Source organism: Gossypium hirsutum, chromosome A03 (assembly GCF_007990345.1).
Source record: "Gossypium hirsutum isolate 1008001.06 chromosome A03, Gossypium_hirsutum_v2.1, whole genome shotgun sequence".
Taxonomy (NCBI): Eukaryota; Viridiplantae; Streptophyta; class Magnoliopsida; order Malvales; family Malvaceae; genus Gossypium; species Gossypium hirsutum.
This window is the reverse complement of record NC_053426.1, coordinates 90,192,780-90,213,262: the sequence shown is the minus strand read 5'-3', so window position 1 is coordinate 90,213,262 and position 20,483 is coordinate 90,192,780. Positions and strand designations below refer to the sequence as shown.

At 33.8% G+C, this 20,483-nt stretch overlaps 1 protein-coding gene and 1 pseudogene across 1 annotated transcript; both read left to right on the top strand.

Annotated features, from left to right (window-relative positions):
- The first annotated feature begins 11,913 nt into the window (after positions 1-11,913).
- LOC121203286 (U-box domain-containing protein 11) lies at positions 11,914-14,588 on the top strand. The gene is made up of 3 exons (XM_041097315.1): positions 11,914-12,414; positions 12,939-13,052; positions 13,125-14,588. The coding sequence occupies exons 1-3, from the start codon at positions 11,947-11,949 to the stop codon at positions 13,374-13,376; spliced, it is 834 nt and encodes a 277-aa protein (XP_040953249.1). The 5' UTR covers positions 11,914-11,946; the 3' UTR covers positions 13,377-14,588.
- Positions 13,579-14,588, top strand: LOC107887658 (U-box domain-containing protein 10-like; annotated as a pseudogene).
- Positions 14,589-20,483: the final 5,895 nt, after the last annotated feature.

The following is a 20,483-nucleotide window of genomic DNA, read 5'->3' as shown; positions in this document are numbered from 1 at the left end:
ATCGCATGGCTTCTCGTCTCCGCAAGTGTCGTCCCCTTCGTCGCATGCAACACCGCAACGTTCTTCCCCTCCCCAGTATGACGAAACGTCCTCCTCTTTGCGTAACCCAAGTAGCATTGTGTTACCCTCTCCTCTAGCCGAATCGCACAATTCCCCTCCCTTCTATACTCATTTACTTACCGAACCATCCATTCTTCCCCTTCCACCACCGCCGCACGCACAGACTTCGGCGCTCGGCTCGTCGCAATGGCGGCGCAGTCAACATCCGCCATGCCGCTCGGCCCAACCAGTAATGTCGCTCACAGGTTCTTTCTCCAACAACACTGTTGACACTCTCGAACAACCCACACATGCTGACTTCTCCAATAATCCTAACAAGAACCACCCACTGCCCACTTGCTGCTGAACCTACCGATCTCGCGCATCTGTTTTACCACCCGAGTGCCATTTACATGGTAACTTAGTCTTTGATACTCCTACCAGCAGAAACAGGTATGGTCGTTTATGTCATAAACAACTCGTGCCTTGGAAATGTTTGTCATTACCTATTTTTGATGCTTTACATCTTGAGACTGATGTTAATACTTATTTTCGTAATATTGGTTGGGTTGATAATTTTGATATTGCTTACTGTGCCTATTATGAGTTAGTTTTGGAATTCTATTCCACATTTCATTTTCAGCGACATGGTCAAATATCATTGGATACACTTGGTGTTGTCAAGTTTCGATTGCTTGGTACCATGCATAGTTTGTCCCTCACTGATTTTAATATTGCATTATCTTTTATGACTGAGGACTTTACCATGTCTACTGATTATAAAAATAGCCTATGTACTTTTCCTAAAGATTTTAAAGCCATTAGGGCCTTTGCTTTGTTAACTGATAATGTCGAATCCATGTACAACCCAAAAACTTCAAAGGATTTATGGTTTCATAACCCCGCCTTAGGTTACATACACCGTTATTTGGCTTACAATTTTTTAGGCCGTTAAGATGCTGCGGCTACCGTCTCGAAGATGGAATTATTCTTATTATGGTGTATGTATACCAGTCATTCGGTAAATTTGGGCTATTAGTATACACTTCAATTCGAAAATGTTATCAATGCAAAGCGTCCTCTAATTTTAGGCTCATTTATTACATAACTGCTATTTTCTCTGCATGGTTCTAATGCTCCTATTTTAGATTTACATGTTGCTTGTTAGGCTGATCCTTTGGATGCTTGATGCCTCGACTCGATGGGACTGCTTCTTGGCACTCCATCTTTCTTCCGTTTTGTCCCTCCAAGCGTTCAGTCTGCACCAGCTAAACAAGTCTTTCGACAGCAAAATCAGAATGAAGTACCCACTCAAGCCCAACCTTCGATGACCGTTGAGCAACGGTTAGAACGCATCAAGACTTGACTCGACACTTTTGGCCAGTAGCTAGCCGAACTCATTACCATAATGCACGAACAATAGTAACTACACGGGAAGTTCTTCTAAACTTTTCTTCTACCTATTATTTATTTATTCCACATCGAGGACTATGTGTTTTAAGTAGGGGGAGGCATTCCTCATCATTTCTCTCATTTTAGATGCTGTTTTTTTGTTGTTGCTTCTGTTTTGGTTGTTGTTGCCCATATAATTTTGTTTTTAAGAATATTCTGCCTCTTTTCATGCCCATTAATTTGACCATGACTTGCCCACTCTTTGACCTACATGCATGATTTTTTTCTACTGAGTCAATTATGATTTTGCTTGTTTGATTGCATTTCCGTTGTTTTCTTTATTTTAGGCTAAATAATTATGATTAATAGAGTTAACCTTAATTTTCTTTTAGTAAATTTGATTAAGTCTAAATGAAAAAAGGATACTTAATACAATTGCATACTTAAAATATGTTCATGACTATTAAGGTGGTTGCTGAAACTTATTTTTGACACTTGATTGTTGCTCCTAAGTCCTCCAAAATTAAAATTTTGTTTAAAAATAATAATGTTTCCTTGATTATGAGTACAGCTTAAGATGTGACTAGCTGAGTAATCGGGGTAGGGTGCTTGGGTTGTCATCCTATTTCGCGTCAAAAGGTTATGTGACGTGTTAGGTAAAACTTCGCTAACCGGAATTAATTTTTAAGAATATGTTAGGCTGAGTAACCGGGGTGAGGTGCTTGGCTATCATCTCTCTTCGCATCAAAAGGTTCGATATGTTCTTACGAAAAATAAAAATTAGGAGTATGTTGGGCTGAATAACTAGGGTGAGGTGCTTGGCTGTCATCTCTCTTCGCGTCAAAAGGTTCAATATATTCCTAAGTAAAAATAAATAAATTAAATTAAAAAAAGAAAAAAAAAGACATATTAATAAAGTGTGGGGACTAAAGGTAGAAACGAATAGGGTGTCTTGATAGGTTTGGTAAATTACCTAATTTTCATGAAATAATCCAAGTTGATCATAATTTTTGTGTGTGTTAATTGGAATACTTTTTCAATTTTACTTTAAGCAAGCTAAGGGTTCTCTTTATTTTTCATATGCATTTTGACTAATTTTTATAAAACTTTGGAGTAGTATTTCTTTCATGGCAGGATTTAATTTTCACAGTGGGTACAAACCATACTTGAGGGCAAGCATGGGCTAAGTAGGGGGAATTTGATAATACTCTAGAACGACATATTTTATGTGCTAATTGCATGATTATTTTGAGTATGGTCATACTAATTTGGGTTATTTTATGATCTTTTATCTTTTAGGGACTAAATTGAAGGCAAAAGTAAATTTAAAGGTGAAAAGCGTGAATTTTGAGATAAAGTGGGCCAACATGCGAAGTAAGAGAGAAATGGTGCCGAAAATGCAAAGTGTGGAAGACTTTTGGGGCCAAAATGCAAAAGAAGAGATTTTATAGCACAAGACTCTGTTTAATGTTTAATTATATTAGGATAATTATTAAGGATAATTATTTAGATTTAAATTTTAGGATTATCTTTATTTATTTGTATTTATCTTTTAGAATTTAATTAGGAATAGGCTAGGTTTCTTACTACTATAAATAGAGGATGAAGTGACACAAATTTTGCCCATCTTTGCTGTAAACACTCTCTCCCCCATAAATCTAGTCTTTTTGCTCTTTCCATATTTTATTTCAATAAAAATTCCCTTTCCATTATTTTTATTTGATTTTCCCCAAAAACCATGAGCCACTAAATCTAATCTAGCTGAAGGTTGTCGAAATTCCGCAAAAAAAAAAAAGGTTCATGAGGCTTAGAATCCACGCTTAGCCTTCTCAACAGGGTATTCATCGCTTCTCCGCATTATGGGGCTGATGCTTCCGTCCATGTCCTTTAATAGGTGATCTTCTCAACTGGTGTAAGGAACGACCGCTTTGTACGTTTTGGGAAGGTTGCACAATTGATTCGTTGGCTTTCTACGTCAGAGGTTAGTGAGTCTAAGAGACAAAATTGCGTGGTATTCGCCGTTGGGAAGTGATGATCTAGCAAAAGATAGTCCCACAAAAGCGATTATTGGCTAAAGTCAAGTTCCGCCAAATCTTAAGTCTAAATTCTTGGAGTTGGTGGTCGTAGGCATCCCCTTCCACTATAACTGGCTTATTCTGCTTGAAAAGGATCACTTAAAAGCCAAAGATTGGACCCAAGACAGATCGAGACAACCGGAGGCTGGAATATTGCCACATAAGAAACTCTCTATTTTTCCAAATTCTATTTACTTTTATAGTCTCCATTTTAATTTTTGCAATTTATTTAATTTCGCAATTTCAATTCGACTTTCAATTCTGTTTTTATTTTATTTTTCCAGATCAAAACTTTTAATTCTGTTTTTTTTATTTTTTCAGGAACGCAGGTTTTCTTGGGCATGATTCTGCCTAGGATTTCAAAAAACAAGCATTGGTGCAATTTGGTCCCTGTGCATTTGATCCTACTTCCCTTTACTATTCTTTTTCATTATTTTGTAGGAAATAGGATATTTTTGTGCTCTCAGCAACCGCATCATAGTCCCAAATTGCTTCTAAGCTATTTTTAGGGCCTCGAAGGCTCAATTTAGGGACAAAATTCATATGGGGTTGGTTTTTAATAATGTTAACATATTTAATGATATGCTATTAAATGAATTTTGTTTGATTAATAATGCTCTGTAACCCTAATCCGGCGATGGAGATGGGTTAGGGGTGTTACAGTCCTATTGATGGTTGAGGTACTGCATTTATTTTAGATTCTCCATAGCTCGTGTGAGCAAGATCGTGTAGCTGACATTTTGACCCATAGCTCGTGTGGGGAGGCCCATTTCATAGCTTATATGAGTACTATTCCAGAGTTTTAGCTTTTCCTCGATTTAAGTCCAATGTGATTTATCTTTATCTAAATAGATAATTTCATTCAATTAAATATTTCTAGAACTTAATTTAATCCATAACTCATATTTATGCAAAATTACAAATTTACCCCTAATACTTTAACTTTTCACAATTTAGTCCTTAAGCTTATAACTTAAAATCTAACAATTTTAACCTAAGTCCATGTTAAATATAGATACAAGGGACCTTGAAAAAACCCATATTTATAACATTTCACAATAAATCCCTAATTCCATATTTCATCAAAAATCATTTAACAAAACATGTTTGTTTTACAATAAAGTTCAATAATCTATCATCTAACATCAAAACACATTCAAAAACATCCATGGAAAGTCCCTCAAACTCTAAAATTTTTGCAAATTAATCCCCAAGCTAGCTAGATTAAGCTAAAACATACTCAAAAACATAAAAATCATTAAAAACGAGACTTGAAATCATACCATGCAAGAGGTCTTAACCTAGCCGAATCTCAAAGCTGCTCCTCCCATGGAATTTCAGTTGAAAGAAAAATAGAAGGAAGAAGATGTTGATTTTAGCCATTTTAATTTTAAGTTTATTTACCATTTTACTATTTTTCCCTTTAAAAACTATCAAAATTTCAATAAAACCTTTCATAAACATCCACTATCAACATATATGGTATAATTACCATTCAATTCCATTAAATTTCATTTCCATAGTCATTAGCACCTTTAACTAATGGAACTCAACTTTTACACATTTTGTGATTTAGCTCTTTTTACCTAATTAACCAATTAAACCTCAAAATTTCTTAACAAATTTTTAATACGACCTTAATACAATCCTATAGACATGAAATAAATATTAAAATAATAATTTACTCATCAGAATTGTGGCCTCAAAATCACTATTTCTGACATCACTAAAAAAGGGTGTTACATATATGTTACATGTATAAGACTAGTTGGTTTGTTTGGAGAGTGTTAGCTTCATGCTAAACTTTTATGGGATTGGTATAGACTCTATGAGTCATTGGTGTGATGGAGATCTGTTTATCTAATGTATGGTGATTGAGTCCACTTATACGTTTCATAATCTCAAGATGTCAATCTATCATTATTTGAAATATGTAAGCTATGATTTGTGAGATTATATTTGGAAGTATATTTTAAACTTGTTAGACATATAAAACATGAAAATGATTTTTTGACTTGATGAAAATGAGTTTGCGAATGTGCCTTAGTATGCTCTTTCTTAACTTATGCTATTGTGTATGATTAGTAGTAAACATTCACTGAGCTTGAAAAAGATCTCACTCTTCTCCCAAAACTTGTAGGCTAGTAGCGCATCCAAAGAGTGAAGAGTGGGCAAGTATGGTGATCCATCCAAGGCATAACTTTTGAGTAGGTGTTTTTGTGGTTTTAAACACTTTGAATAAATCCAACGTGGATTGTTATGTTAGGACTAGACTCATGGACTGTGGATAATGTTTTTGGACTTTGATTGTGGATATTTTGATGCTTGAGAATGAGATTGATGATGCATGCTATGTTTCTTTGATGAATATGTATTAAAGTGTCATATAAAATGGTTAAAAAATGTTAATAAGCTTAAAAGAATATTCTGGAAATTTGATCATGTTTTGTAACACTCGATATTCTTTATTGTCCCAAAATTTAAGGGAATATAGGATTTAATTAAAAGGATTAGCAATTTTTTTAACATCACCAGGAAGTTCAAAAATTTTAGGGGCTGATTGTGATTAGTTGGATTTCAATTCTGGTTTCGTTAGATTGGAACCAATTGGTTCCATAGTGAGAGTCAAAATAATTAAGGATAGATGATTGAGATGGTCGACGAAGACCGTGCCTAAGGAGTATATATATAGGTGTGTATGGAGACAGAATTTTCTCAATTCTGTTTATAAAATTTTCTCTCCATAACATCATCTTCTTTAGTCGCTCTGAAGAAGAAAGGGATGTAGCTGAAGAAAGCTTTGCATGTCGCAACAGTCGTGTGAATTGAAGTCTGGTAGTAGAGAAATGAAGGAGCTAGTAAGTTTTCATACCTTTCTGCACTTGTGGATTGAAGAAAGATGTAGAGTAAAAACTCTTAAAAGTTTCTGTACAGTCATAGATTCTGGGTTTCAAAGGTTGAACACCTTTAGTTTAACCGATAAATAGTTGTCATACCTAGTTTCCCAAACGAAGGAGGCTTTGACATTTGGACAAGCTAAGCTTTTAAGGGTAAGAAAGCAATATGAGTATCTGTACCTTGCTTTTTAGGTGATAGAATGTCGTTATGTTGCTTGCATGAATAATTTGGATATGTACTAAGATGACCTAAATTTATGACGTGTGAGTGCTAGATGAAAGAGTAGGTTACGTATATACAACAACTATATGATCTCTTTCTAGTTGCCTTTTGCATGTTTACAACTTTTAATTGATGATTAGTTAATTTGCGTGATGTATGTGAAATGATAAATTGCATAACTATTCCTACGTGTTTATGAAATTTGGAGTATAAGAGAAAAATTTATTGGCGAGTTAAATGAAGTTACGATTTGGGAAATGGTGTTTTTGTATATTGACATATGATGTTGCTGGATGTAAATCGTGATGTGCAAAGCTTCGGGCCTTACGGAGGGGTCACTACTGTGTTTGGGCATGAAGGTTAGAAAAGGCAAAATAGAGGAATGAGTGGATGGCTAGAGAAATGGAATTTTGTTAAGATTTCGCCATACGATGTTGTTGGATGCAAATCGTGATGTGTAAAACTCCAGGCCTTGCGGAGAGGACATTTCAGTGTTCAAGGTTAATGTGATATAGAATAATATTGATTGGTCTTTTAGGGCGACACCATGATAATAATATTTAGGTTTCATAGAGCAACACCACGGCGGTAGTTAACAAGCTCTATGGGGTGACACCGTGAAGGTGGTAAGGTCCTTCGGGGTGACACCTCAAAGAGGTTTAAGGTGTAAGAACATGGCTTGACTATAGAAACCAATGGAGTCTATCGGGACACTAAACACGAGATAGTTCATTAGAACACTAAACATGGGATAGTTCACCGAGACAATAAACAGAGAGAAGTTCGCTAGTACGTAAAACAATGAGATATATAAGTTAAGACCCTAGATCAGTATACTGGGAGACACGCTAATGTATAAAGTAGAGTTTTCCATATGATTAGGGCGGTAAGTCACGAGAAGAATGAACTTGATGCGGTTGGGAACACAGATTGTGGGATAATAAGAGAAGCCGCCATAGGTGATGATAAGTGGAGTCAAGGAAGCGTCTCAACCTGATTAAGGGGAAAGGGGGGAAGATTACCTAGATAGGGAGGTAAAATAAGGTATATAAAAAAGTATTCTGCCAGGAAAGCTGTGGACCCCATATTGTTTAAGCAAATGAGAAATGGGTTGTAATCGGAATAGTATTAAATTGTGAGTCGGCAAGAGGTAGCCGAAATATTGGGTAGACCGATAAGAGTCCTTATGAGAATAAATTCCAGCTCAAGGCTAAATGCTCAATAAAGTCTGCCCGAATATAGTGAAAAGTGAAAGTCTATTGGGTAGAAACCTTCACGAAATACTTGAGTAGGAGATAGTACGTTGGGTACTAAATATCTAATGGAGCATCTTAAAGGTATGGGCTAAAAGAGTGGGTACTATGGTGCTGCATTTTGGGCATTAGTTCTCCAAAGAAGTGAGGGTATTGTATTCTGGTAAAAACCGAGATTCAGTAGCTATTGGGGGAAAACACTAAGCATTGCCAACCAGAATTAATGATTATGAATATCTGGGATGTGGGATAATGAGATCTAGAGAAAACGTGAGACCTATCAAAGAACATGGTCAGGACAGACTAGGGTCTAAGTCCGCCAGTAAATGACTCAGAGTGCATAAGGTATGGGCTTTGTCAACAAAGTCTGCGAATTCTTCTATGAAATTCAGGGAGTTAATTCTGAGTCAGAAATTTGAATTTCTTTAGATTATGCAGTCTTACACGCATTTTAAGTACAAATCTCACTAAGTTCTCTTGAATTTAAATAGTTGCTACTTGAATGCAGGTTAGATAAAGACTCAGAATGATCAAGAGGGACCAAGCCAAACTTCCCTAGAATTCGGTGATGCACAGTAGCTATTCATTTATATAGAGGGGTAACTACGGTGGCCACGCCTCAGGGTTGAAGTTGATTGAGTCTAAACGGAGTCAAATTATAAATTGTAAATAACTTTTAGACCATTAGAAATGTCAGGTTATAAGAATTAGAACTAATATAATGTGAGTACAGATTTCAGGAAAAAATTTGAAGGCATAAGTTGATTATGGATGTATTAAGATTTGAATAGATAGGTTTTAAGTTATTCAAATAATCCGATACCCAGACTTGGCAAACGAGTCGGGTAAAGGGTGTTACATGTTTAAAATTACCAAATGGTTCAAAATGAACATTTAGGATCCTTAGGAAACCTTGAGATACTGATTTGTTATGTTTAGTAGTGATTTCTTGGAGTAAGTATGGTTGTTAACATAATGGTTACTTAATATGTCAAATTTCGCTATGATATGTTATGGTATATGTGAGCATGTTCTAAATAATGTTTAAAGGTAATATGACATGTTTGAAGTGATTAATAGCCTTAAATGCACGAAATGGTGGGTGAGAAAGTGCTCGAAACATGAAATTCCAAGTTGCTGGGTTACTATTGCAGAATATGCAGTTGACGTTGTGGCGTCAGGACAATCGAAGTCGTGTTGTTGTGATAAGTAACTTGTCTTAGACCACGTCAGGATGAGGTAAATTGTATAGTTACGACGTGACTCACTATTTGTTTTGAGTTGTTTTGACTTTCTTTGCAATCTAGTCATAGACTTTATGCTGTGTAATTGGATGGCCAAAATGCTATGAAATGCCTTGAGATTATGCATGTTTTAGTAATATATGGATAATTTTATAATTCTACTTTTAATTTTGCAAAAAGGCATTTTTCTAATTATTGTGTCAAATTTATGATTTAGTCCTTTAACCTTTGTTTTTAAATTAAATGAGTTTTGTTAATTGAATTTAAATGATTCTTTCAAATATAGTCTTGATTCAAATGTTTTAAACTATGTGTATGCTTTACTTGTTGAGTTATGAATGTTTTGTATGTTGTACGTGACAAGATGATTTTAACCCTGATGGCGTTTAATCATAGTGGCGCTGCGGAAGCATGTTTTTAGAGATTGTATGTTTATCTGAAGCTATATGAATGATAAATATGAATGTATATAAATTGTTATGGTGTGATTGGTGGTTTTGTGATGTGATTGATGGCTTGTAAGGAGAGTCATACAAATGGCTAATGTGATGTTTCAAATTCGAACTGGACTGTCCCGGTCAGGTTTGGGACGCCATATTCCATTTTCTCATTACAATCTCAAATCCATCGATTCATTTTACAACCGTGTCGGCCCTCAGGGCTCATAATAAGCAAACTATATGATTTTTCACAAACATCTTTTCTTACTTTAACATTACTATACATGATACACAATTCACCATTACATTCCATATCAAATGTCAATAAGCAAAGTGCATGTTTCATAATCCCCATTAACCGGACATGGACTCAAGTCAGATACACAGATCATCCAACCATCATACTAATATATTCGGCACTCAGTGCCTCGTCAGTACGCTCAAAGTATAACATGTGCTCCGTGCCTCATCGATATAAACCGGAGTAAACATATAAATATGCCTAATACCTCATCGAAATGTCAAAAGTATAATATGCATTTCCTCATCAGTATAAACCAAAGTAAAATCCCATACACTAATCTTATGCTGTGCCCATTATACCCGACTCTATCTAAGATTGTTAATAGGTTAATAAATGTTTCAAACATATATACATGGTTTACATATCATAGTCTATTACATAAACAATTCACATCATGCTAAAATCAATTTCTTACAATTTCATATTATCATATGCATATTATCTCTTTGTTTTTTCACAAGTTACCAACTATTTCATACTTACCTGTTCATAAGACAAGTGAAAGCATTACCTTAAGCGAGCTAATTGCAACAACAAAATACATATAATTTGAATTCAATCATGAAAGCCAAACCAAGATAGCTACTTGTATACAACCTTCGCCTTTCCTTTATCTCAAGATGGCTCGACTTCGTTTTTACCTACATTTGATAATTCAATTATAGAAATGGTATTAGTTTTCTCTCAATCACATGGAAAACACATCAATTAAACATAATTTACGGATGACACCACCACGATAACAATCACTAAAAGTAAAAAAAATAAAAAAATGAACAGCGTAAAACATGAATGATTCCTTACAAGAGAAAACAAAGACGAACAGTGAAGATTCTCTGCAATTAATAGTGAAGATTCTCTACAATAAACAGTGAAGATTCTCTACAATAAACGGTAAAGATTCTGTGCAATAAGTAGTGAAGATTTCCTGCAATGAACAGTGAAGATTCCCTACAATAACTAGTGAGGATTCTTTGTAAAAAAAAATTGTAATAAGAGAATATATTCTTTGTAAAAGTAATAGTCTGAAAAAGGAATAACTATAATAAATTCATTGTAAAGAAACATGAGCCCTCTATAAAAGGCTCTCATTTTGTAATGAAAGGCACAACTTAATACATAACTTCAAAGTTTCTTTGAAAATTTTCCAATTTCCAATTTATTTATCAAATTTAGTTTAAAAGTTTTCAGTTATATATATATGATATATCGTGTACATTTTGTTTAAAGAGATCAAATCTTAATGTTTGGAAAATTTATTGAGGTTTTTATTATCTAGATTGAAATCTTATCATATGCAATTGTGATGAATAGATTTTAAATCTCATTATATGTTTATGTTATGTATACATTTTATTCGGTTTCTTTTTAACTTTTCGTTCATAGGATTGGTTTGATAATAATAAAGCTTTTAAAAAGAATGCAATTTGTTTTGACTTGTATGACATAGTGGTTAAAAGTTTAGTTAGATAAACATTTTGCATGGAATCAAATTGTGTTATCCCTAGGGTATTCATAGTTTAGTTAAAACTAAATTAATCGATCAAACTGATCTAATTTAGTTAATCGGTCAGGGCCGAATTTAGTTTGGTCAGAGGTCAGCTAATAATTTTTTAAAATTTTGGTTATCAGTTAATTCAATTCAAAATCGGCTAATTAACTGTTAATCGAAATAAATAATATATATTATATATAATATATTTTTTGAACTACTTAAAGAAAAATGAACATTAGCAATGTATTTTTTTTATATGTTTTATACTTATTTTAATCAAAATACAAAAACATATAAATCTTAGTTAATTCTGTTAACTGACCGAATTAACCAAAATATTTCAGTTCAGTTAATTTATTTAAAAAAAAATTAATTCAATTAATAGTTAAAAAAATTTACATTTTGGATAATTCAATTAATAATCAAACTGATCGTTTGAACACCCTTAGTTCTATCATCTCCACTCCATATTGTATAAAAAAATGATAAATTTAATAATTTTAAATAAATAATAATCATTCCAAACATTTAGCATATTAATCAAGGGTGTTCATAAAGACGAGAGATGAATTCACGTATCATGCATGTGTAATTATTTAAAATGGGTATGTATGATGTGCGAGTTTGGAATCTATTTTATCAAAAATAAAGAAATAATAATAATTTGTTATTTCTCATACCATCTTACTCTGAGAGGTGAGAGTGCAGCTTTCGTTAATATTTTCGTCAATATCCTTGTCTTTGAAAGTTTTCTTTTATTACGCATCTCTTTCCAATCAGGACCCAACACCTGGCACTGTGAAATGATCGGCGGGGTGTCCTCCGCTCAAGAAGGCGACGCTTCTCCCGCGTTCTTGCTGCTGATGGAACTCATCCCACCAATTCCATTTTTAAGAAGGATTGCTCTCTTCAAACATTTGCTTGAGGAAATCAGAGATTTTGGTGGATCCTCTGCCTCTGCTTCTTTATGGTCTGCTGATCTGGCTGTCGCTCGCCAGGCAGATAAACGTCTGGTCTCCGTCGCCTCTGCCTGCAATTTCAATAATTCCTCCGTTAAGAGCCCATCTCCTATATATTCTTGCTAATTCTTTTTTTTTTAATGAGTATTATATAATTAGATTAATTGATTCTAAATTCTTATAAATGTTGATATGTTGCAATGCGTGTTATTTGACCATTTTAATACTAATAATAGATTTTGGATTTTACTGATGTTATGCGAAATTGATACATTTTTTCCCTTCTGGTTAGTTGCTTTGTCAATCTGATTAACCGTGACAGATAGTTCTATTTTTTTTTTTAAAAATACATTAATTTCACACCCCAGCACCCGAATCAGGAGCAAAATTTGTTAATCAATTGTTAGTATTTGTCTCGGTAAATGTAGCAAATCATAGTCAATTAACTACAATGGTGATCATGAGAAAGTGCAAGAAAATGAATATGTTTACTTTGATAGGGATTTTTTTTTTGTTGGAAGAGCAGCTGTTGCTGGAATTAATCGTGGTTATGCACATTTTTCTTAATATGTTTCGTTACAAATATGTCCCTGAAATATTCTATATCTTGAGCTAAGGATGGAGGTGCCAAAATATTGTCTCCAATTCCATTGCGTTACATGGAAGCTGGAGAAAGCTTTAGGGAACTCCCGTACCATCGGTATCAAATCTCTGAGGAGGTTCAAGAACAGGTTTAGCTCCAGAATGTAAATGTTTTTTGTTCCCTATATTAACATGCCTCTGACAACAATTTCTTTTTTCAGGTATCATTAGTAAAAGCTCAATTCAGAAGAGCAATAGAAAGATTTGGGTCTTTTAATTCGAGGAAAGTTTCTAATGTGTTGTCCCAGCCACTAGAAAAAACAATGTGGGAGTACCAAGGAAAAATTTCAGCAAAGCTTGATATCGTTTCGGAAAATTGTGATAGAACAAGTACATTACATGGTGCTGATCAGACAACTAAGATATTAGAGAGAGTTAATAGCTCTTCAACCTCTTCTTACGATTGCATATGAGATGAAATTGATTCCAAGGGGCTAGAAAATGTGGCTGCTGAAGGTCCTGAAGAAACAAGAAGCCTAATGCCCTAGTAATTCCAGATGATTTTCTATGCCCTATATCATTGGAACGAATGAGGGATCCGATGATTGTGTCTACGGGGCAGGTATAGTATGCCACCCAACTGTTTTCTAATCATCCTGCCTAGTGATTTTACATATGTATGACAGGTCTTACATACAGAGATGGATAGATTGTGGCAATGTAACATGTCCAAAAACTCAGCAGAAGTTGGCAAATCTAACTCTCGCCTAATTATGTTTTGAAAAGTCTAATAAATAAATGGTATGCTTAACATAAGATTGAACAACCAAGCAGAATAACAAATGGTAGGCTCAAAAATAGCAATGGCTCTTTCGATGATGTTAGAGATGACATGGCAGCAATCCAGGCTCTGGTCTGTAAATTATCGAGCTGGTGCATAGAGGAACATAGGGTGGTTATGGCTGAAATCCGTTCACTATCTAAAAGAAGCACGGATAACAGGATACTAACCGCAGATGCCGGAGCGATTCCTGTTCTGGTCAACCTTTTAACAACAGATGATGTGTCATTACAAGAACATGCAGTGACTTCTATTCTTAACCTTTCCATATTTGAAAACAAGTCTCCTATGATGCTTGCTGGTGCCATTCCTTCCATTGTCCAAGTCCTCTGAGCTGGAAGCATGGAAGCAAGAGAGAATGCAGCAGCAACCCTTTTCAGTTTGTCAATTGTAGATGAGAACAAAATAATAATAGGTGCATCTGGGGCGATACCAGCTCTGGTAGATTTGCTACAAAATGGGAGCACTAAAGGAAAGAAAGACGCTGCAACTTCTCTATTCAATCTATGCATTTATCAGGGGAACAAGGGCAGGGCAGTTAGAGCTGGAACTATAACAGCGCTACTGAAGATGCTTACAGATTCAACCAACAGCATGGTTGATGAGGCTCTTGCAATACTGTCAGTTCTTGCTAGCTCCCATTATGCAAAGGTTGCTATTGTAAAGGCTAGCATCATACTTGTTTTAATTGATCTTATAAGAACAGGTTCTCAGCACAAGAAAAAGAAAGCAACAGCCATTTTGCTTTGTTTGTGTAAAAGAGAACCTTATAGGTGAGCGTTCGATCAAATCGAGTGAAAAATTTCGAATTAATTTTTTAAATTAATTAAGTTGATGAGTCTTATTTATTATTCTAACTCGATTTAAAATTTTTTTCATCAAGCCGAGTAAAATGAAATTTGAGTTGAGTTGAATCAAGTGAAAAATTGTTCAAGTTAATCATATCAAATTAAAATCAAATCTTGTTATAGTAAAACTAGTTTCATGTTAGAGTACATCGATTTAAAACCATAAATATTTGAAAACTTTTTTAAAGCAAAATAAGAAAATAAAAAGATACTCTAGTATGACAAACTTGAATCATTAATTTACTTATATAAGTCCAAAACTATTAGTTGAGAAAAATTTTAAAAATTTTAACCTCTTTTTAATTATTCCTTAGAATTTTTAATTTTTATATTTTTTAAATATAAATTTTAGAATTTTTATAAATATTTTAAATTTTAAGAATTATTTTGAGTTTTTGATTTTTTTTTAATTTTTGTTGAGAGAGATCAAATTGCTCATTTTTAAAATTGACAGGACTAAACGAGCATTTACATCAATATGTTATTTTAGTTATTTGAATTGTAAAAGTTAACTCAATTCAAACTTGAATTACTTATTCAAATTGACTTGATTTGATTATTTCAGATTTTTTTTTATTTTCTCAAATTGAATTTTACTCACTCTTATTGGTGCCGTTATACTATTGACAGAGCTTCCCAAAAGTGGCACAAAGAGGCCAAATAGAAAGCTACATCATTATTGGAACATCTTAGCAAATTATAGCACCTCTAATCGTATTGGTTGTGTTGGTAATGCAAAGGGGGTAATCTCACATTGTTTGGAAAAAAAAAACTTCTAAGAGGGTTTAAATATAGTTTTGCTTCTTATCCTCATTGAGTAATTGGGGTTAAAGGTCCTACACATGTGTGCTGCCACCGGCTCAGTCTGTGTTAACATGTGTCTACGACACGTATCACAAGTGTTTTTTTTTTTTTGATAAAATTTTTGTATTTTTTTCAAAACAATTTTTTTTCCGTCTAGAAAATCCATTTTAGAAAATATATTTTTTTAACTTTTGTAGAAAATCTGAAAATATATTTTTTTATTATTGCATATTTTATCATTTTTCCCTTTCATAAAATCCTATAAATAGCAAACCATTCTCCCCATTTTATACAATAAGAAAAACAACAATCTTTTCTCCTACGGCTTACATGTTCATTTTTAGATTTTTCGATTCTTTTTTAAGAACAAAAATACCAATTGTGTTCCACCTTCTTTATTTGGGTGTATAAATATTGAATTACTGTGTTAACCTTGGGGGGTGATGTCCACTACACGATTACACCGATCATGGTGGATATGCTTCTAAGGCAACGATTCTTCCGTGGCATAGTGAAAATTTATTTGTTTACATTTAGTTCATTTTTCCTGTCAATGCTAACGATTTCATTTTGTAGTAGTATATTTCCAACAATTCAGAAGCAAACCATACTACTGTTTAAAATGTCTGCAACGATGAACAAGTACATTCCTGATTTCTCCAAGGTCGAGCCTCTCGATGGAACCGACTACCGACACTGGTCTCAAAGGACAATTATATTTTTCGAGCAACTTAAAGTCGATTACTTCCTCTTCAATCCACCTGTAGCCAAGGAACCCGGAGATTCTGCCACCATTCTCAAAGATTCAGACGTCAATGCCACATCAAAAGCCAAGTTTGACAAGGACGCAGAATGGTAAGAGGTCACATGTTAAGCCACATGGCTAACAACCTCTTCGACTTATTTGTCAAGAATAAGTCAACCAAGTCCATCTAAGATACCTTGGAGAATAAGTATGAAGCTGATGATGCTAGGATCAAGAAGTATTTCGTTGTAGAGTGACTCAAATTCCAGGTGACTGATGATAAGACAATAATGGATCAAGTACATGCATGTAAGAAGTTAGTTTTCGACATCCTAGCTGAAAGGTTGAAGATGAGCGAAATTCTCCAAACAAACATACTAATTGAAACTATACTTTTGGCAAAACATTAGCATTGAATAATGTTCTTTATGTACCTACACGACGTAAAAATTTGATTAGTAGTGGATTACTTAATAAGGCAGGTATTAAATTAGTTTTTGAATCTAATAAACTTGTACTTTCCCATAATGGAGATTATGTTGGGAAAATTTATCTAAGTGGAGGTTTATTTGTGATTGAAACTATGCTTAATAATAATAAATCCACCACTTCTGTAACACCCCTATCCCGTAACCGTCGCCGGAATAGGTAAGGGGCATTACCGGACTTGTAACTCATGTCAGAACAGTAAAATTTTTGAACTTTTTTTTTTTTGAAATAAAGATCATTCATTCAAATAAGTACTAAGTACAGCCAGGGATAAAAAATTAAACTTCTCTAAGTAAACATTCAAAAGATGCCATTTTCGCATGGCTTATATACATTAACCGAAAATATTCTTCCGCCACTAGTCTATTCCATACATGCCATAAAATAATTCTAAACAAAACAGTAACAAGCAGTGGATAGTGATAGTGTGACTAGTTGCTGACGATCCCCGAGCCTGTAGCTTCGCAATGAGATCTATAAAACAGAGAAAACAAAGTAAACGGAGTAAGCATTACAATGCTTAGTAAGTTTTAAGCAGCGTCAACAGATAACAATCAAATTATAACATAGTTGTTCATATTTTTATTTCACTCTTCCTTCGGGCATACCATCCCTTTATCGAATATGCACATCTCATCATATACAATAAGCAGATAAACTTTCACATAAAAGTGAGCTCATGTGACATAGATATATTGTATGATTTCACATAACCTCTCACACTGATCCGATATCACATAATCATAGGAATAGTCTCATAGATTGCTCTCGTATGCATCACATAACTACCTTATGATTTAGTTCAAATCAAGCTCACATATAAACTTGGAGTACATACCTGTTTAACCTTTCGCATTGAATATATTTATAAGCAATTCTTATTACGAAGTCTTATAGCTTTAACCTCTACTTGGATTATCGGTGAAACCTTTAGCTCAGACGAAATCTCCACACGAAGTTTTCGGGTCTTACCCGGACAAAATCTCCATACGTAGTCATCGGGTCTTACCCGGACATACTCTCTACACATAGTCATCGGGTCTCACCCAGAATATATTCCCAAGTTTCGTGTTCATTTAATCACATGTTACAACATTCACATCGACTGTCATATTTGTAATTCATTTGCCTCATCAAATATCTAATAATACACACCTTTCACATTTGGTCATTCGGCCACGATATACGCACATCGCCTACATATTTCACACTAGCCATTCGGCTTTACCACATATATGCATGTTCATATTCACCACATTGGCCATTCGACCTTATCACACATATGCATGTTCACGTTCATCACATTGGCCATTCGGCCTTATCACATATATGCATGTTCACATTCATCACATAGGCCATTCGGCCTTATCACATATATGCATGTTCACATTCATCACATTGGCCATTCGGCCTTATCACATATATGCATGTTCACATTCATCACATAAAATCCTAAATCAAAATATAAATTTTCATGTATTCACATCACAATTATCCAAATATACTTCACATACCACATATACTATCATGTATACACTTTGTCTTGGCTGAATCTACATCAATCATTTTCCAATGAATAATTCAATTTCACGCCATACTATCATTTCATATTCGAATACTCATAAACTTACAATTTCACAAATTTTAATATCAAAGATCCGTCTAACACTCATATATCGTTTTACAATATCACGATTTAAAATTCACGTATGGGTTTAATCAATAGCTTATGAGCAACTAAAACAAGTTTTATCCATGTTTACAACAAAATCACATATTCACTACGAGCTGTTTTCCTGAGCAATAGTCACTAAATTGTTTATAACTGGAGCTACAAAACTCCAAATCACTTGTCGTTAATTTTCCCTGAATATAGACTCGTATGTCTTCCATCCATAAAATTTCCAGAATTTTAGGTTTGGCCAATCAATACCAGATTTTTCTTAAAGTTTCCCTTGTTTCACTGTTTGACTAATCTGACCATTCTTCACTACGAATCAAATTTTTCATTGTACAGAATTCATAATGTGTTCTATTTGATTTCATCTGAAACTAGACTCATTAAGGAGTCTAAGCATATAAATCTTATCTTATAACCATTTTTGTACAAATTATAATGATTTTCCAAAAACAGAACAGGGGATTTCGGAGTCATTCTGACACTGTCCCACACAACTTTAAATATCTCTTTATAGGAAATTTCTTTGCTTCCACAGTCTCTTTTATAAAAAAACTAGACTAACTAAGCTTTGATTACATATTTTATTCAGCCTATAATTCCACACCAACAATTTATAGTGATTTTCTAAAATCACGTTACTGCGCTGTCCAAAGCAAATTATTACAATTTGCTCTTAAATTTCCAAGTCCAAACACTTATGAATTTATCATTTGAGTTTAAGACATATCATGGCCACATCATATCTTATTAAATCAACTCATTATGTCCTATTATGATTGAATTTACTCAATGTTTAATCACTTAAAACTTACCTCGGAAGTTGTCGAACGATTTCAACGGCTATTCAATTACCTTTTCCTTTCCCCTATCCAACTTTGATCCTCTAAGCTTTTGAGCTAAATCAAACAAATTTACTTCCCAATCAAACATAGTCATACGACATCCATATACATTTTAAAACCAATTCATTTGAATCAATTGACCACTTAAGTCTATTATCGTTCGTTTTCAAATTTGTGTACTTGATAAGTCACATTAAACAATTGTATATGTAACTTTAACACATATTTATATTCGAATGTCTCCCTGACACAAGGCGTATACATAAGGTATCAACATACATATAAATATATTTTAGTCGATTACTCAAGTTATGCACAACATGTATGTATATACACTCTCATATTCATTATTATAAATGTTGCAGAATACTCATTTAATAATCAACTCATATATTCATACATGGACGATTTGAAGTTTCCTTTAACCAATTATATAATCGGCAATGGCTACAATAACTTATCAAGCCTTAGAAACTTCTTTAACCCTTTTAACTTCATCTTATTACCCCTAAAGTCCGAATGCACACATAACAAAATATAATGCCAAAACGCCATTAACTAATAAAATCACACATACACAATTTATATACAAATTTCATCCTCACAATGTATATAATTCATTTGGCCATTCATCACTCACCTAACAAAACTTCATATCAAATTCCTATGACTGATCACACCTATACTTACATTCCAATATTCGTAATATTCAAAATCACATTCTAAATAAAATAGTCATGAACAATGCCGAATCCTTAAGTGTTCAAACATAATTTTTTTTTAACTCAAAACATATAAACAACATTTGTTCAAGACATCAAACCTCTTTAATTTCGGCTATTACTAATATAAAAATTCACAAATCATATTCTTAGGAAGACCGATTTCTTTCCATAACACATTCATCATCAATACTTAGATGAAACAACCAAAATCCCTTCCTTTATACCCTAGCCGAATGCTCCAATCATCCATCAAAATTACAAATTTTAGCATGGGCTAAGTAAGAACCATGATTATTTACCTAAAACAAGTTAAAATTTCACAATTTGACATAATATACTAACCTTTTTAATGACTCAAGTGACCAAAAATTCTTCCCCTCCTTTGTTTCTTCTATTCGGCCAAGTTGAACAACAAAGAAAGAACTTTGTTTTTCCTCCCCTTTCTCTAGTCACGGCAATGGGGAGTAAGGGGGAGACAACTTTGGTTTCTCCTCCCACTCCCCTCATATTTTATTATTCTTCCCACACATATTAGCATAAAATGTCTATAATATGTTTTACCCCATAGCATGGCCGGCCACCATCTAGATTTTTGGCTAATTTGA